A 17,185-nucleotide genomic window follows, 5' to 3' on the forward strand; every position below is an offset into this window, starting at 1 on the left:
TATACAGTCTATGGGGTAGACTGAGTCTTCCCCAGTGGTTGCTAGGGTTAGATTGTTGTGGTGATTAAACAAATAATAATAATAATAAAAAAAAACTTGAGAGCGAAAAAGTATTATTGGGTGGGGCAATCCTGCCATTTTTGTGTGATAGGTTTGCTTATTTGTGTCGGGGTTGTGTGGGTGTTAGTATGTAGCTCAAAATAAATGTTTTATTTCCAGGGTAGTCAATAAACAATTTAAACCAAGTCCATTACAGGATTCTGACACCAAATAAGACAAGTTTCTAGATATGTGACAATCTTGTGCTGTCACGGTATAAGTTCAGTGAATGCAACATTTCTGCCTTAATATTTTGGAGCTGTGTCATCATTCAAAATTACTATTTACAGTACAAGGAAAACCTGATCTGTTAGCTCATCCTAATGACAGAAGAATAGATGATACAGTGTGTGTGTGTGTGTGTGTGTGTTACTGAATAAAGTGTGTGTGAGTGTTCATTGTCACACATGTGGACTTTGTGCATTCCTCTGTTTTGATGAGTTATCTGTGAGCCCTCTTTGTTTTTGGATTGTAAACCCAAACCACCGCATCTCTGAGATTGATCTCAATCTCAGTCTCAGTTTGTTTCTCCTGTTGTTTTTCATTGTTCATACATCTTTTACCTCATTATCTTCATGTTACTCGCTGGAATCTCACGGAAGCATCCATCTGCTCTGCCAAGCACACACCATTGGATCACGGGGGACCTTGGTCTGTTCTTCTGTGTTTGGCCTTCTGCTAACAGGAGGGACATCCTCTGTGCAACCCCCCCCCCCTCTACACAGCCCATATTTCACCCACTTAGGACCTTCAAGGGCCCTATCTTTAAATATTGTTCATTATTAGATCCCACTTGCATTAACTTGAATCTGCTGCACTCCTCGACGTCATGGGCTGCACTGCCCGGATGCTACCACAGGAGGGCGACATTGTCTTAAATGTGAACACTTCAAGTTGTGGATATTTGCACAGGTACTTAATTTATTTTCTAGAATAACGTCTTTAATGAACATGATTTATATCAGTCGAATTAAGGCTGTATATAAAAACCATATGATTATAGTCTGTAATTTAGAACTCCAGGTTTACTCTTAGCTAGTACAAAGAAAGTACATCTAGTTCTTAACCAGTTTCTGTCTGTGAATAAGGGGAGACGGTTCTTGATTTGCAATCTTGCATGACTTCAGAAGGCGGTTCAGGCAGGGTTGAAGGAGTGTAAATTTTAGTAGTCAGACAGGGCATGTACGGTCAAACCAAGTGAACAAACAAACAAATGTTCTTAAGCTGTCTCCCAGAGCTTCCCAATGTTATATGTTTTTGCTCTCTCTTTCTCTCCTTCTCTCTTCCTCTCTGTTTCTCTTTATCCCTCTCTTGCTGTCTCTCTCATTCTTCCCTTTTTCTCTCTCTCTATCCTGTGTTGTGTGGGAGAGGCATACCTTTCTTGAAGTAAGCTAACCCTGTGTATGCTCGTGTGTGTGTTTGTGTGAGGCTGAGAGAGAGGTAGAGAGAGAATGAGAATGACTTTTTTTGATTTAGTGATTGCCTTTCATGAGATCTGTTCAGTATACACCCTGCAAAACCAATATGTATATGGGAGACCAATCATTGGAGCAAACTGTCTATTTCCTTGAGGCTTAGTATTATAAGTGATGTGCACTGTTTGCAATGCTCTTTTTGAAAAAAAAAAAAAAATCCAATATGCAATACAGTATATCAAGCTTGAGAGACAGGGAGGGCAGTAGTTCAGTGATCACTAACAGACTTGCTCCATCCTAAATGTGGTGTGTAGACACATAACAACCCCCAGGGACCTTCTGTACCCCTGGCCCCAAACTGTGGAAGGATTATCAAGAGAAATAAAATTCACAAATGTTGGAATATTTGGCATCTTCTTGGTCTTTTTTTTATAGAGTATAAGTTAAAGGAAACTATGCTGTCATTTGACATCCCGAGCCTTAACTGGTGGTTTTACCTTATGAATGTCTGAAAATGATGTGTCATCGTTTTTATAAAGTGGGATCAAATATGGAATATGTATTGTTGTAATATAGGGGAAATATTTCTCACATTCTGAGTTTTAAATCACTTTCGAGTCTACTTGTCCCTTGTGTGCTGGTGGCTCTGCTGACAATTACAGTAAGAAATGGAGAGAGCATTATGAGTGTGTGATTTTTCTTCATGGGGTTCATTTATTGTATGACAGTTTGATTGAATACTTTACAACCAAATTTAATCAAAATTTAAGGTGAAATCACCACATCAGGCAAGCCTGTATCTGTGGCATCTGATCCCAGGATGTTACCAACTAAAAGAAAACAAATGTGGAGGAGGAGGAGGAGGAAAAAATGATGTTGAGAAAAGAAAGGAAAAGAAACACGAGTGAAAAAGGTTTTTTTCAGGTGGAGGAAGGAAGGAAAGGACGGAGCAGAGTCAAGAGTCTGTCGTTTTTCAGAGCCGCGGTTTCCTCTGCGGTCTGGCCTCTGGATTGCACGATTGATTGTAGAAAACAAGCAAAAAATGCACACATGGGTCCCTGTTTACTTCTGGGCAGGGATCATGCTATCGATGGCCTCTCCCTTCTCCAGTTTCTTCTCCATCTCCACCATGAGCTTGACGCCATCCACCACACACTGGACCTGCGCCACCTCGGAGGAGCCCAGACGGTCAGCGTTGGAGATGTCAAACACACCACCGACGGAGGCAGTGTCCACACCACCTAGAGGCCCAAGACAAAAGCGGGTGGTGGGGGTATGTGAGTGAAAGTCTTTCTCTACAGAGCATTTAAAAAACCAACAGAGGTCACAATGTCACACATAAGACAGTTTGGGTCCAGATAATAATAAATGTATTATTATTGTTATTACTATTATTAATATCATTATGTTTTGATGGTTTTTCCTCATAAAATTGCCTTTATGACTCAAACATTTCTGGGAGGTATTCAAGTAAGGACAGTGGTGTGGACAGACAGGCAGCCTGCACTAGGCAAAAGTGTGTCTTTCAAGTGTGTGAAAGTAGCCTGGTTGACACCAGCCTCAGTCTCAGTTGAGAGTGGGTCAGGAAAGGCTTCATTGACTTGTGACTTTCAGGGGCGTAACTATAGTGAAATGAATCTTAAATTGGTGTGTTAAACTCCTTAAGCAAACACCTGTCTTGTGTGTGTGTCTGCATGTGTGTGTGTGTGTGTCTGTGTGTGTCTACATGTGTGTGTGTGTGTGTGTGTGTGTTTCCTACCTGTGCCACGCTTCTGCAGACGCAGCCTCTTGAGGATCTCTTCAAACTTGGGGTGCTGGCTCAGCTTCTCCAGCTTGACGTGCACGCCACCGCGCAGGCCAGTTCCCAGGTTGGAGGGGCAAGTCAGCACGTAGCCGAGATGCTCGTTCCACATGAAGCTTGTGCCGTGCTTCTTGAAGATCGCCTCAATCTGCAACGGCAGAGGGAGGGAAAGTCATGCACCGCTACGCTGTATATAAAGCTTAATGCTTCATGAATCGGTGTCTACACATTTGAACAGAGCGTTTGTCAGATGCATACGGTTCTGTGAGTTCACATGAGTACTATGTAACTGAGTAAAATTGTGAGAATTGTTCTAAAACTTACTGTTTACCATGTTGTTAGTCGCTTTGGTTAAAAAAGCGTCAGCCAAATGTAATGTAATGTAATGTAATGTAATGTAATGTAATGAGTAACATGTGAGTGCTGTTCTATGCTATTCCATTGGAGTTCCTCTATGATTCCAATTCCAAACAGTGGTGGCATTGCACCATAAGAGCCTACTGGCAGACAGGAGGTCCCCACCCACCTTCTGCAGGCCGGTGCAGAAGCGCTTGAACACCTCCTTCATGTTGCCACCCTTCTGCATAGAGATGACACGCAGATGATCCTCCTCATTCACCCAGACCAGGAAGGTCTTGTTGTCGTTGTGCCTGAAGGGGGCGAAGAAGAGCAAGTGAGAAGATTAGCACAAGGTTGGAGGATCTCAGATCTCACCAGACTATGGAATGGAACTGGCCCTGATGTGATACGAGTTCTGACCCACAAATATTCCACAGTTGGTGACTATTTATGTTTGATGCTGTGTGTGAAACCTAAATCATCCCATCTGTTCAAAAATACTGTGTATATCTAAAAATGTGGATTACCAAAACAGTATACCAGACCTGAGCTTGATCTGTGCAAGACCCACTGATTGGTTATCTGGACTTGACTACACAATATATACCCAAGGTGATTAACACCCATTAAACAAGTTTTCGAACCCACCCACATTCTCCCTCAGTGTTTTTTCTGGTGCCTGCTTACCAGATGCCTCTAGCGTCGGGCCAGTCACGGGCCATACCAGCGCAGGTCAGCAGGGGGGACACGGGCTTGTCAAACAAGAAGTGATCAGCAATCAGCTGCTCCTGCTCGGCATCGGTCATGGACTTCAGGGGGTAGTATTTGCCTTTGAACTCTCCATCCAGGCTGTTCAGGGCTACAGGAGAAATGAGACTGTCATACAAGGATGCTCTTTCTCTCAGTGAGGTACGACTTCTGTGCAACCACACATACGGTCAGTCACAGTGGTGGCTGTTCAGTGTAGCCATTTCACTCACCCTCGACGGACAGCCTCTCAACGGCTCTGCGCTCGCCACGGCTGTTGTGGGGGGGCAGGGCGTATCCCTTGATGCTACGGCCGGTACGGACGCGGCTGGAGAAGACGTAGTTGGGGTCCAGGTCATCACCACCCTGTGTTTAACAACAACAACAACAAAACAAAAAAAACACGATTAACTTCACCACTGGAGAGGTTCCTGCAACTTGCATTAACCTGGAAATATTTCTATTTCAGTGATTATAGTGACCATAATTGTATAATATGGCATAAGATTTGAGCGCAAAAGGGGGAATTATAAAGATGTAATGTGCATAATTAAAGGTATACTATGCAGGTTTAGGTATTTTTGGCGACTGTAGAGCTCCCTCTAGAGTCGCGATATATTAATATTTTACTCTGCTGTTGTAAACTTCTTGTGACTTATACCCCCTGTACACAATAAAAATGCTTTTGTTGTGGAGGTCAGACTGATATCATGAACTGCTTATGTATGACACGCCAATGGCCACTAGCATGTTATCTAACGCATAATAGCATTTTGGTGTGTTTATCAACGGCCTAACTCTAACCCTAGAGGGCGCCATATACTTGGCGTTGACATACACGCGGAAGTGAGACGATAAGTGACATGTATGTTTACGCGGCGTTGACATACACGCAGATATTTCAAAATGCGTGCAGATAACACGCCAGTTGGCTATTTTTGAAGTGGCGTGTATATTTACGCAAAACCATGATACCAAGTTGCGGAGGTGAAGGATTAACAACAAAGAGCTATATCCACTGAAAAGGTAATGTTTCACAATTCTTGCGAGATTTGTCTGGCCGCCGTTCTTGAAGTTGCGTGGCTGGTTTTCTCGGTAGTGGCTCTCTACTACGTCTATGCATAGCTCATTTAGCTATGCTAGGTGAACGATTCACCTATTACAAGTTTGTTTACCATCAAATTGGCTTCGTAAAGGTTATATTAAGGTAAACATTTTGCATAGTGTATCTTTAAACCTGCTGTACCCAAGAAGAGTCCTGGAACCTTTACTAGCTTAGCAAAGCAAATTAAAAATGATCCTCCAAAATGTCTCACCTTCAGGTTCTCGAAGTTCAGGTCGGTCTTGTGCTTGTCAGTGGGTTTGTATCCACTATGACGGTCAGAGATGATTGGGTCCAACAGCTCCTTGAACACCTCATAGGACTCCTCATCACCAGCAACGCAGCCAACGGTCATGATGAAGGGGTGACCTAACAACAAGAAATGGTAAATAAACAAACAAATAAATAAATAAATTATGCTTCTAGTGTATGTATCACTAATACTGTACTAAGTACTTTTACTACTACTACTACTACTACTACTACTACTACTATCAATAATAACAAGAGTAATAATAACAAATTATTATTAATAATAATAATAACAAAAAACAATAATATATATATATATATCATTTTTGTAGCACAAGGGGAAATTAAATTGCATACATTGGCAGGATTAAACTGTGAGTTAAGGTAAGGTGCGTATGAAGAGTGCTCTCTTGCACAGAGGAAAGTATGTGCTTGGGTCTGTGCTGCCACAGGGGACCTCTGTTGTGGTTGTTGTTTTTATTGTCGTAATTGGGCTCTTACCGGGGTTGTCCACACCAGTCTGGATGACATCGTCCAGGGTGAAACCAGTGGGGGTCTGCCTGTCCCTGAGCTTGGCATACATGTCCTTGGTCAGCACCTTGGCCATGTGGTTGTTGTGCTTCGAAAGCTCGGGGAATTCCTCCTCCGGCTTGAAGTTCAACTTAAAGTTGTTGTGTGTGTTACCGAAAGGCATGGTTGCGCTTTACTGCAGGGAAGAGGTGTGGGGAAAGAAAGAAGGGGGGGGGGTTCACGGTCAGAAGAGATGGTATATCACTGGTGAGCAGGCCTGAGCTAAAAATAACCCCCAAACATCTCAACTTGGCTCTTGGGGATCAGATTGTGATTCTCACTCAAATTACTCAGTAAAAATCTGCAACAATGGAGAGCTTTTGAGATATGGTTTAGTGTCACTCAGTCTCTCATGAAAGGCTACTTAAGACAGGTGAACAACTGACAATATAGTCATTCCATAGGCTAACAGCCTGCTCAGACCCCACAGTTCACATGCTGATAATACATGATAGCTTTGTCTTTGCATCACAGTTTTGACGCATGCTTTGGTAAGCGGTCACGTCATGTTGGACGCTGCCGTCAGACTGCCTCCAAAGACAAAATGGCACCCCAAGAAATTACATAGTGCATATATAAGCCTATATAGTATATAGCACAAAGTACATATTGAATTATGTAACCAAAAATTCTAAAGATCACTTTACAAACAGCCTTCATAACATTTAATTTCAATTTCCATGGTGTAGCTTAAGTTGGTGTAGCTAAATTTTGTTTTGAAATTTTGATAACATTTGCAAAATCACTGTGCATGCTGTTGGATTGTCACATGTCCATGCTCATATTCCATTCCAAAAAGTTTTCACCACTTTGACGGCTCATAAGCAGAACATAAGCTCTGTTTCTAGAACTCTGATTCTTACACCTGTTACCTGAAAAAAGTATCCAATCAAAATCTTTACTGTTATCTCATTCTGGGCTTATACTCCAAACAAACTGTTCTCTCAATGCCTTCTGCAGAAGTTACAATTTTTGCACACAAACAACTTTGTTCACCAACATTAGACTACGAGAGCTTATTCCTATCAGCTGTAGATCAATGGTAAATCTACACATACTCCACAGACACAGACACTGGAGATAAAGACCACCAACTGAATAACTCAACTGCTTGATAGCTGTAAAATGTCATTGTCTTAGTAATTTTTTAACATTTCCCTGAAATTCCTGATGGCTATTTCCCCTGTTTTCTCTAAATCCTGCAATTACTGGTGTTGCAAAAACACAGACAGAGGTGTATACACTTTTTTTTTACCTTTACACGAGACAACAAAACGGTAACAGTCCTTGGGATCAGATTCTGTTTCACCAAAGCCAAAATAGGGGTCACCCGGCTTGCTACTCCTCAGCTTTCAGCTTATATACGAGACACTCCTTCTGTCATTGGTGGATCCATTTTAGTGCCTGCTTGCGTGGGATTGGCCACTTGCAGTCTCTGATGCCCAGTTTAGTTTTACAAAAGGAGGGTGTTAGCAGCTGCTCCCAGCCCCTGCACCCCCCCACCACCACCACCCCCTGACCAGCATCACGTGTCCAGTCTCCATACATAGCACTGGAGCAGGGTGGGGGGCTTGAGTAACAGGCTCTAAAAAAGCTGAACGCTGCTTTCGCCAGGCATGCCATGGATAGCGCCAGGGCACACGTCAGGTCCCAGGCGTTGGAAAAAATCGTTCTCGGTCCACACACACACACACACACACACACACACACACACACACACACTATCTCCCCCTCTCACTCCCCCTCTCTTTCACCCTCTCTCTCTCTTTCTCTCACTTTCTCACTCATGACTATAACTCAATCAGGCCTATCAAAAACTCATTCAGTGACCAGAGTAGAGTTTTGAACAAGCTGTGCTACATGTTGCATACAGCCCTGGAAAAAAATAAGAGACCACTGCACATTTTTCTGATGTCATCATACTGTTGCTGAGTGACATTCGAATGAATTGACGGTCATATTAAAAATTAAGAGACCACTGCAAATTTGAATACATACCACTGCACATTTGCAACCATAGGATGACATGAGAAAAATGTGCAGTGGTCTCTTCATTCGTGCAGTACATCAACGGCACTCTTTAAGTGCTATTTACTGTGGCCTAGGGTGACAAAAAACTTTTGCTCGTTTTTGGGAATGAGTAGTATATACATGTTGAGTACATATTTCAGCTGTGCTGTTATATCTCATTATAAAACCACTGACAGGCCTCTGAATAACAGATTCACAGATGCACTTCACCCTAGAATGCATTAGAATGTTGTCTGCATTTTACATTGTCTTTGTAATATCTAATGAAGATTCAGGAACCAGATTCCTTGGCCAAATAAACCTGGTGATTTTGGTTCTGATTCTGAACATGCAGTATCATTTCACAGGTGCTTCTGGCAACTCTGTGATCAGGTCCTGATCTGGGCTGAACCAGGGCTTGACCCATTCAGACCCACACTCCTTAGTCAGCTGTCACGTGGGTAAACTAAGTGTTTCGGAAGCTGGACATGCCTCATCAATGTCCATATCCTCATCATCTTTGTTCCGATGGGAGTTGACGTGAGAGTCTGTGAACTACAGATCTCTGGTTTGTCATTGGACATATGTTTCGCATGACCTTGAATCGAATGACTCACATTACAAGTTTGAAGGGATGGAGGGGTACCCCATGATTCCATTTAAATAGCCCTCCTAACACGAGGCAAGACCTCCCTCTGCCTAAACATACTTACAACACAAACACAGCAAATGAAACAACAATATTGTTATTAACACAGCAAATTAAACAACAATATTGTTCTTAAATGTAGAGCTGACACTTATTTTTACATTCAGCGTAAATAAATATCATGAGTAGATGTCAGTAGCTAATTTGACATCTGTATTTAACAATTTTTCAATTTCAATTTAATATCACATCATAGAGCGCCAAAACATTGCACATGTCTCATGGCGCTTCACAGAGTGTTAAACAATTAGAGAAGGCCCATGAGTAACAACACATTACACAAAACATTACTGCATACTGCATCCCTTGTATAATTTATTTTTTCACTACATACTAGAACATATGTAGTACATTAATTGCTTATTCACTGCTCACGACTGTTTTGCAATGCATCTTGGGAGAAAGTGGTGAGAACCTGTAAATGCTTATATTCCACTGCAACCACATTTATCGACAAAGCTATGGAAAATGCAATGGAAAATAAATATTTCAGAGGTTTTGGCCTTTCAACTACTTTGGAGGTCAAAGAATGTTGCTTTTCACATATCATGAACACGCAGCGTGTTGGTGCTTCAAGACCCATGTTCTGCTGGGGGCCAACTTGCCCTCCTAAAAGCCTAAGGAAAGACCCCGTCAGCTGGCAGTAATGTCTACCAGCCACCCCTCCCCCAACCCTGACACCTGTCAGCTTCTACCAACTATCAGCCACCTCTTCCCCTTCTTTGGTGTACACACACACACACACACACACACACACACACACACAAACATATCCTTTCCTTCCATACGTCTTAAACCGAATCTCTCATAGCCATTCTGTTTATTGCATCCTTGATTTAATTTGACGACTTACAATAGCAAAAACTCATGATCAAACATTAAGCGGCTATTATGATGCATATTCAAGGATGTGAAATTGTCATGGACTTTTAGAAAGAAAGAGCGCTTGTATAAATAGGTCTCTGTTAAGTCGCAGGTAAGTCTGTGTTGGTGTGGAGTGGACAGTTGGGTACAGGCCTGCGGGTGTCCATAGTGTCACTGTCAGTATGTCCTTGCCCTGAACGAACACCCGCGTGTCCTCTTACACACTTACACAGCTGTCTGCTGCCAGTCCCACTTTAATGGGGGAGGGCAGAGACCAAATTAGTCTCCGTCTCGGGCTCTCTCTCTCTCTCACTCGCACACTCCGCGTCTCCACTGGTTGACCACTCTATGCCATGAGCTTTCCTAGCCAAGTAGCCCTTGGCCCTTGCAGATATCTCCCACATACATAACTCCCACTCAGTATTACAATCTGACTGCAGCTTTCTGACCATGCAATGCACTGACCCAACAAAAGGTTTTACACAAACCATATGTTATATCAAAAAAAAAAAAAAATTAAATGCTATAGATGTTTGTTACGTGTTAAGACAAGTGAAATAAATAAAACGAGAGTGAGAAGACAATGGGAGATGTAACATAAGAGATGTCTTCTCGCTTGTGTCTTCCAGCCTGTGTTATATAATCTTAGATCAGAGTGAGTTGGGGAAAGGGGTGGGTGGGGTTGAAACTGGCAGGTGGGGGTCAGGTGACAAACACCAGGGCGGGGGGAGAACAGGCGGACGAGGGTGGAGTGTGTGTGTGTGTGGGGGGGGGGGGGGGGACCAGGGTCGGGGACAGCCGGCGGCGGGTAAGGTGCTAGGCTGAGGAAGGACCTGAGCCAGATTGGGATCTGGATTGCGCTCCTTGGGCAGCTGCCACCCCACCCCGGAGGAGCTGAGAGAGGAGGAATCAGTAAATGGAGCTTATTCTCCCGGGACGCTTGCCCAGCACAGGCCAGCCCAGCCCAGCCCAGCCCATGTGAAGGACAGTTATGCAACCAGGACTCCCCCTCAATAACGTCAATGAGAAACCCCCTCTTTATCAATGGACAGGATTGAGTTTAGACATACTGAATACTCTCAGTGAGGGCTATCATAAGTTCTGGTGGCTTATATTGCTGCTTGTGGTCAGTACGGTTTTGCACTGTCAAGGTCTACAAAAGCCAACTGCTTTGGTACTATAATATAAAACTGTGATCTGCCCATAGTTCTATGAGGTGTTGGAAAACTGCCAGATTCTCCCGTAGACACTTTGGAGGATCTTGTCTCTAGGCTCCCTTCTTCCCAACACCTTGCGCGAGAATTTCTGTCACGTTGTCGTGGTGATGTGATGTGGATGCCCACAGGATAAATTATAGCTCCCCTGGGAGTCTTTCTGGGGCCAGAGGGGTTGGCAGCTCTTAAGTATGGTTTCAGATGTAGCAATTGTTTTGATTCTTTGTCGGCAGCCTAACAGGTGTACCTTAGATCCTCAGATGTATGTTGTAGATGCTTAAAGGTGAACTTTGGTATTTTTCATCGTGTCCTATTTTTACGATTTTATGGGGGTCTAAATTTTCACTACAGAAAAAAATGAACAAAATTGGTCCAATAATACTGTCTTAGAATTCTAAAACCATCAACATAAAAAATGCAATCCAATGGCAGTGTATGGGGCAAGTCTTGCTCCACATCTTGACTATGTGACAAAGTTAACTAATATTTAGCAGACGTTACCTCTGTTCCACCATGTCCACAGACACGGAATAGATTAGTATGGTATTAGTATAAAGTTGATTAGTATTAGTATGGTATTAGTGCAGCCAGAACTTAATCAATATTTATGTCTTTTCTTAGCCTGGCTAACATCAGACCTCATCTCATTGAGATGGGGCCTGGGAACTACACGTTCATTTTCTCGTATTTGAAATGTGGTTTACGAATGCCCAGAGCCGTTTATTGGGCACTACGAATGTCTATCAAATGCGTCTGTACGTATAACCGCTTTGGTGTGTCGTCATCGTGTTGCTATCCCCCGTCCGTTCTGTGATTGGTTCCTTCGTTGAGGTGAAAACGAAGTCCATGGAATCCAGGGTGCCTAGCAACGTAAATAAAATCGCACGCAAGGCAGCATGGGAAAACCCAGGCTAGTCTTTTCTAGCTGTGCACTGTTTATGTTTATGTGAATGATATAGATAGTTCCTTGTTACGTACATCTCAAAGTGATGGATGTTCATGCTGTACAATTAAATATAGCTCGAAAGCATGATTAGCATGTCTACAGTCTAAAATTATACTATAAGGGAGTAATCATTCCTTTGCTAGAGCTGTGAAAATGCGAACAGAACAGAATAGAAGATGGGAGACATGTTGGTAAGAAGATAGAGGAGAACGCTCCAGTGATGTGAAAGGCATGGTGTCATCTAGTTAAGACTCTAGTCCATACACTTGTGAACTATGGAGACAGGAAGTCAGCGCTGAACAAGTCTTAAGGACACATTTCAAGAAATCCATGTGAAAGCCTTTCACATCCCACAGAAGATCTAAGGTCATGTTTATACAGTGGGATTGATGTCCAGTTCTGATTTTTACTTGTTTACTTTTACTTTTACTTTTAAAAGTGACCCATGGCCATATCTGATACTTTTATGTATTCGCTGAACACTTGAAACATCATGCATGCATGTAACTTGTAGTTCATTAATAGGATATTTCAATGGCTGGGTGCTTACTTTCATTTACTCACTCAAACATCTTCAGAAGTTGAAAAAGAAAGTAGAAGGTTCTTATTTATATTTTCATTTCACTTTTACTGTTCTTCCAGTTGTGCACATCAAAGTAACATTATAGGCTTCTTCCCAACACCTTGTGCAAGAATTTCTATCACGTTGTCGTGGTGATGTGATGTGGATGCCCACAGGATAAATTATAGCTCCCCCGGGAGTCTTTCTGGGGCCAGAGGGGAGCAATTGTTTTGTTCAGATGTAGCAATTGTTTTGATTCTTTATCGACAGCCTAACAGGTGTACCCAAGATCCTCAGATGTGTGTTGTGGACGCTTAAAGGTAAACTTTGGTATTTTTCATCGTGTCCTATTTTTACAAATTTTTGGGGGTCTAAATTTTTTAAGACATTGGCATTTTCAAAGTCTTGCAGGTTGAAATGTGAAGGACTATCAAATATGACCATTTCAATGACATTGCACATATCTGAGTCATATTTATTTTCAAATATGAATGAAGCTTAAAACTAATCTGAGAATATCTACAGTAATTCTTGTTTACACATTCTTAATCCATGTCCAATCTGTGCCTCATCCGAACAAAATATCTGAATTGGGTCACTTCAATCTGTGTTGCCCAAATTTCCTCTATAAAGTTAGCGGGGAAACCAGCCAGCACCAAGTCATCTCTCTCTTGCAATACCACTTTGCATCTCGTGTGGCACTGTATTGAACACAATGCAAGTCAATTGAAGAGTCCCATCACAAACATAATGGTGTGTTCAATACAACTGGCATCCTACAGAATTCTACATATAGCCCCTTTAAAAAAAGTCTCATCACAAATATAATGATGTGTTTTAAAATGGATAGTTCCAGTCCTTGATTATGATTGTAAAATCCAGCACAAACACACACCTTGACCGCATTTCGTTCTATATTACTGTGCTACCACTTGATACAAACTTGATCAAACAGCTTGATACAAAAGAGAATAGCTGTGTCTCTGTGTTGCTTACACGTTGTGCCTAACAACACCCCTTAGCTGTTCTAAAATCAGTGTAACCTAGGACATGTTTGTGAGCGCTCGTCCCCCCAAAATACACTTGGCTCTTACAATCGCATGAAACCTTACCCTGGTCCCTGATGAATCTCCGTATAGGAGGGTGTTTAGCGTAGCCTATGTATGTGAGTGTGTGGGCTACTGAGAGAGAAATTCCTCTCACAGGATTCCCCTGTGCTTACAGCTCTGCGTGAATGTTTCAGAGGGCAAATGAACAATATTCAATGTGTCACAGAGTATCATACTACTATCAACCTAAACACGAAAGATTATTGTTATTTTGTCTTTGTGATTTCAAGTTATTTTGGACAGAAACGTGTCCGAGTTACTGTCCGAAATGTGTTTTCATTTGTGGGAGACATTTTGTGTGCCACGTGCATTTGGTGTGGTTTGCAGGGGCATTTATAGCTGTCGCCTCTCCCCTCCTTATGCTAGGGGCCGATTGGATTTCGCCGAGTCAGCTTTCAGTACCCTAGCACTAGATTTACAGCAGAGGTGGATAGTCCACCTACTGAGATGGACTTTAGAACATTCACACTCTCTGCACAGACTCTATGTCCAGAATTTGTAGGCCATAAAATCACGCTTCAAAACTAAACTAAACTAAACTCTCCACCTATACTGTACAGTTAGTGTATCCACAGAATCTTTAACCTGAAATAGCTGGGGTCGTGATGATTTATAATCTCTTTTCACCTGAGCAGATGCACTAACATGATTACACCATCAACATCGGCGTAAGCACATTCACCAATTAATTAAGACAGTCCATCTTCAAGGTCACAGTTTAAAAATGTTCAGAACTCATCCCTGGACCAGTCTGCATTTGTAATATGATCAATAATCAAACACTGAAACACTGTGCTGTGTACATCAGTGTTTACTTTTATTAACATGTCTAAGATTTTTATCAAATATAAGGTTACAAAGGCTGTGGTGGAAGTTGGCATCCCTGACGAAACGTCCAAGTCTCTCCTCCTCTTCCTCGTTTGAATAATCAGGGGCGTAGCCAGCTTGGTGGATGGGTTGGGTCTTTTCCCGCCCTATTTGTGGACCTTTTTAATGTGTGCGCTCAACCAGACAATCTAATGGAACCAAACTTGCATCTGTATACCAGAGAGCATTATAATCTCAGCAGACAAATCAAGTATTGTGTATTTCATTATGAACATCGCCTATATAGTTTTTTTGCACTTCGTATAAAAGACAAACAAACAGTTCATATGTTAATGAAGCCAAGTTATAAAGCCACCCACTTCTACCTGATCTACATAACTGTAAAAATCCATATTTATTCACGCTTTCAAGTATAAAATGCCAATTAACCCTATAGCATGTCAAATGTAGCCTCATGACTCACAATTCTACTAACTTGATTAATATGCAATAGGCCTTTTAAACATAAACTGTACATGAGCCTAATTAAGTGATTTTATTTTTATCATAGTCTTTACCCAAAGTGCTATAACAAATAAGGAGAAGAAGTAGACTATTATAGCTGTTCATCAACAAAAGAGTTGAGACAGAAATGTAGACGCTGTATGTACAGTAGACAGTCTTCAGAAGGCTCTCCCTCAACTTGATAGATAGTGGGGCAACATTAGATATCAGTAGACACTCCCTGCTGTAAGTCATGCTCTCTCCCTTTCACATTTGTTTTCAATAAGCAGCCTCTGGCAGCTAATCATCACAAAACCAGCCTCTTAATGTATATTTTCCTTCCATAATCTTCAGTTTGGAGATGAAATCTTTCACATTTATTTACTACAAATCACAAGAAACCACAGACGGTTTGTGGCTCCAATCCACTATTTTTACAGGTAATTTTAATGGGCCAATGTGTTGGCCCAGTAAATCACAGAGGTCGAGTGCCAGGGGAGACTTTGCTTATGGGTGCAGCCCAGGAGTATCGGCCATAAACTGACAGAATTTCAGTGCTGCTGCTGCGCCAGACCGACGGTTGGCAAACGTGACAAAGCCGAGCATCCATTTATGAGCTTCTGGTGCCAGCTGTCCCTTGGGCATCATCTGACATTGGTGGAGAGGCCTTGAGATATGAGATATTATGTGGGCATGCGTTGGGCTCAACTACTGTACCTCTCCCTCTCACAAACACATGCACACATGCACTACATGCATAGGCACACAGGTGCACTGACAAAGACACACACACACACACACACACACACACACACACACACACATAGACATACGCATGTGCTTGCATTCAGTACATACACATGTGTTTGCTCGCACAGATGCACACAAACTCTCTCTCTCTCTCTCACACACACACACACACACACAATCACAAGCTCATACACATTGATTCACAACTTTATCGGTAGTAGCCTTACTGGTTTATTAATACATGCTAGAAACATGGTTGTTGTGGTACTGGCCAATGGACCGGTTTTGCTAATACACAGAGACAGAGAAAGGACACTGGTTAGCTCCAGTTAATGTTGTGTGAAGATTCTGCGGGCATCTGTCTCATGGTGACACCATTGATAGATTATCAGCTGAAAATTAAAAGGTCAAAGTGCACTTTTGAGAAAACCGTGACATCCAGAATCCAATAACCACCATTCTATAACATTTTATTATTATATTTTCCCTATAAATGAAACATGTTGTTATTATTAAAAAAAAGTTCAGTTTTGTGGTAGACGTGGCCTGGCTGAGTATGTGGTGTAGGGGCACTGTACTCTATCGTTATGTAAGGCTTCACTGAATGTTCCAGCTACTTGAAACCTGTCGCTGGTAACTGTAATTAACCCCTCCTTAGGCACACACACTCACAGTATATTTATATTTACACTTACATATGTATATACAGACTGCACATTATTCACCCCAACCATTCTTCATCCATGAGGTATCATGATGGTGTATACACTACATACTTTACTATATCCATTTATATATATATACACACATGCGTCATTGAAGCACCAGTTTAGCAAGGTGGTTTTCCTATGCCTGTAGTATCCGCTCACTGGAGATTGTTCTAAAAAATGCTATATAAATCTATATTTGTTACAATTTATATATTTAGAAATTGCAAGAGGTTTCACAGTTTAACTGCTAGTCATTATGGTCACTGGAGTTCATTTCTACATCATCAAATGGAACATTCAGTAGCAAGTGACATTCTAACATCATATGTGCATGTGCGTCTGTCAGAGATTGCAGGTAAAAACTGAACTCCTTTTTGACCTTTTTTTGTGTACTTCTTTTTTTGTGTATATATTTTTACACAGACACTTAAGTTTACAAATGTATTCTTCAATGCAAGACAAACCCCCAAGTGACCATAACAATCTTAGCTCTTTGACACAGATATTTTATGCATTCTTTCAGAAGGCCGAGGCTGCATTTGTCCCAAAATTAGCCAGTATCAGTGGTAAGAGTGCTCTGAGGTAATTCTGTCTGAAGAGAATGTTCTGTGCCCTCAGGACCGAACACTGCAGGGGCCTCTCACTTTCAACTTCCTCTCTCTCTCTCTCTCCCTC

General features: G+C 41.9%; 1 protein-coding gene across 1 annotated transcript; it reads right to left on the reverse strand.

Annotated features, from left to right (window-relative positions):
* Positions 1-2,205: 2,205 nt before the first annotated feature.
* Positions 2,206-7,732, reverse strand: ckma (creatine kinase, muscle a). Its single transcript, XM_042091557.1, has 8 exons — positions 7,581-7,732; positions 6,257-6,461; positions 5,718-5,872; positions 4,635-4,767; positions 4,342-4,513; positions 3,842-3,965; positions 3,274-3,463; positions 2,206-2,755 (listed from the first exon to the last, which is right to left on the reverse strand). Exons 2-8 carry the CDS (start codon positions 6,447-6,449, stop codon positions 2,577-2,579), a joined length of 1,146 nt encoding a protein of 381 aa, XP_041947491.1. The 5' UTR covers positions 6,450-6,461; positions 7,581-7,732; the 3' UTR covers positions 2,206-2,576.
* Positions 7,733-17,185: the final 9,453 nt, after the last annotated feature.

This window comes from Alosa sapidissima, chromosome 5 (assembly GCF_018492685.1).
Source record: "Alosa sapidissima isolate fAloSap1 chromosome 5, fAloSap1.pri, whole genome shotgun sequence".
Lineage (NCBI taxonomy): Eukaryota > Metazoa > Chordata > Actinopteri > Clupeiformes > Clupeidae > Alosa > Alosa sapidissima.

Bases quoted from the DNA above. Each gene is read 5' to 3' on its own strand.
- ckma (XM_042091557.1), bottom strand. From the start codon at position 6,449: ATGCCTTTCGGTAACACACACAACAACTTTAAGTTGAACTTCAAGCCG. The intron at 5,873-6,256 runs GTAAGAGCCCAA...TCTTGTTGTTAG, and splicing joins GACTGGTGTGGACAACCCCG to GTCACCCCTTCATCATGACC. The intron at 2,756-3,273 runs GTAGGAAACACA...TTGGGCCTCTAG, and splicing joins TCTGCAGAAGCGTGGCACAG to GTGGTGTGGACACTGCCTCC.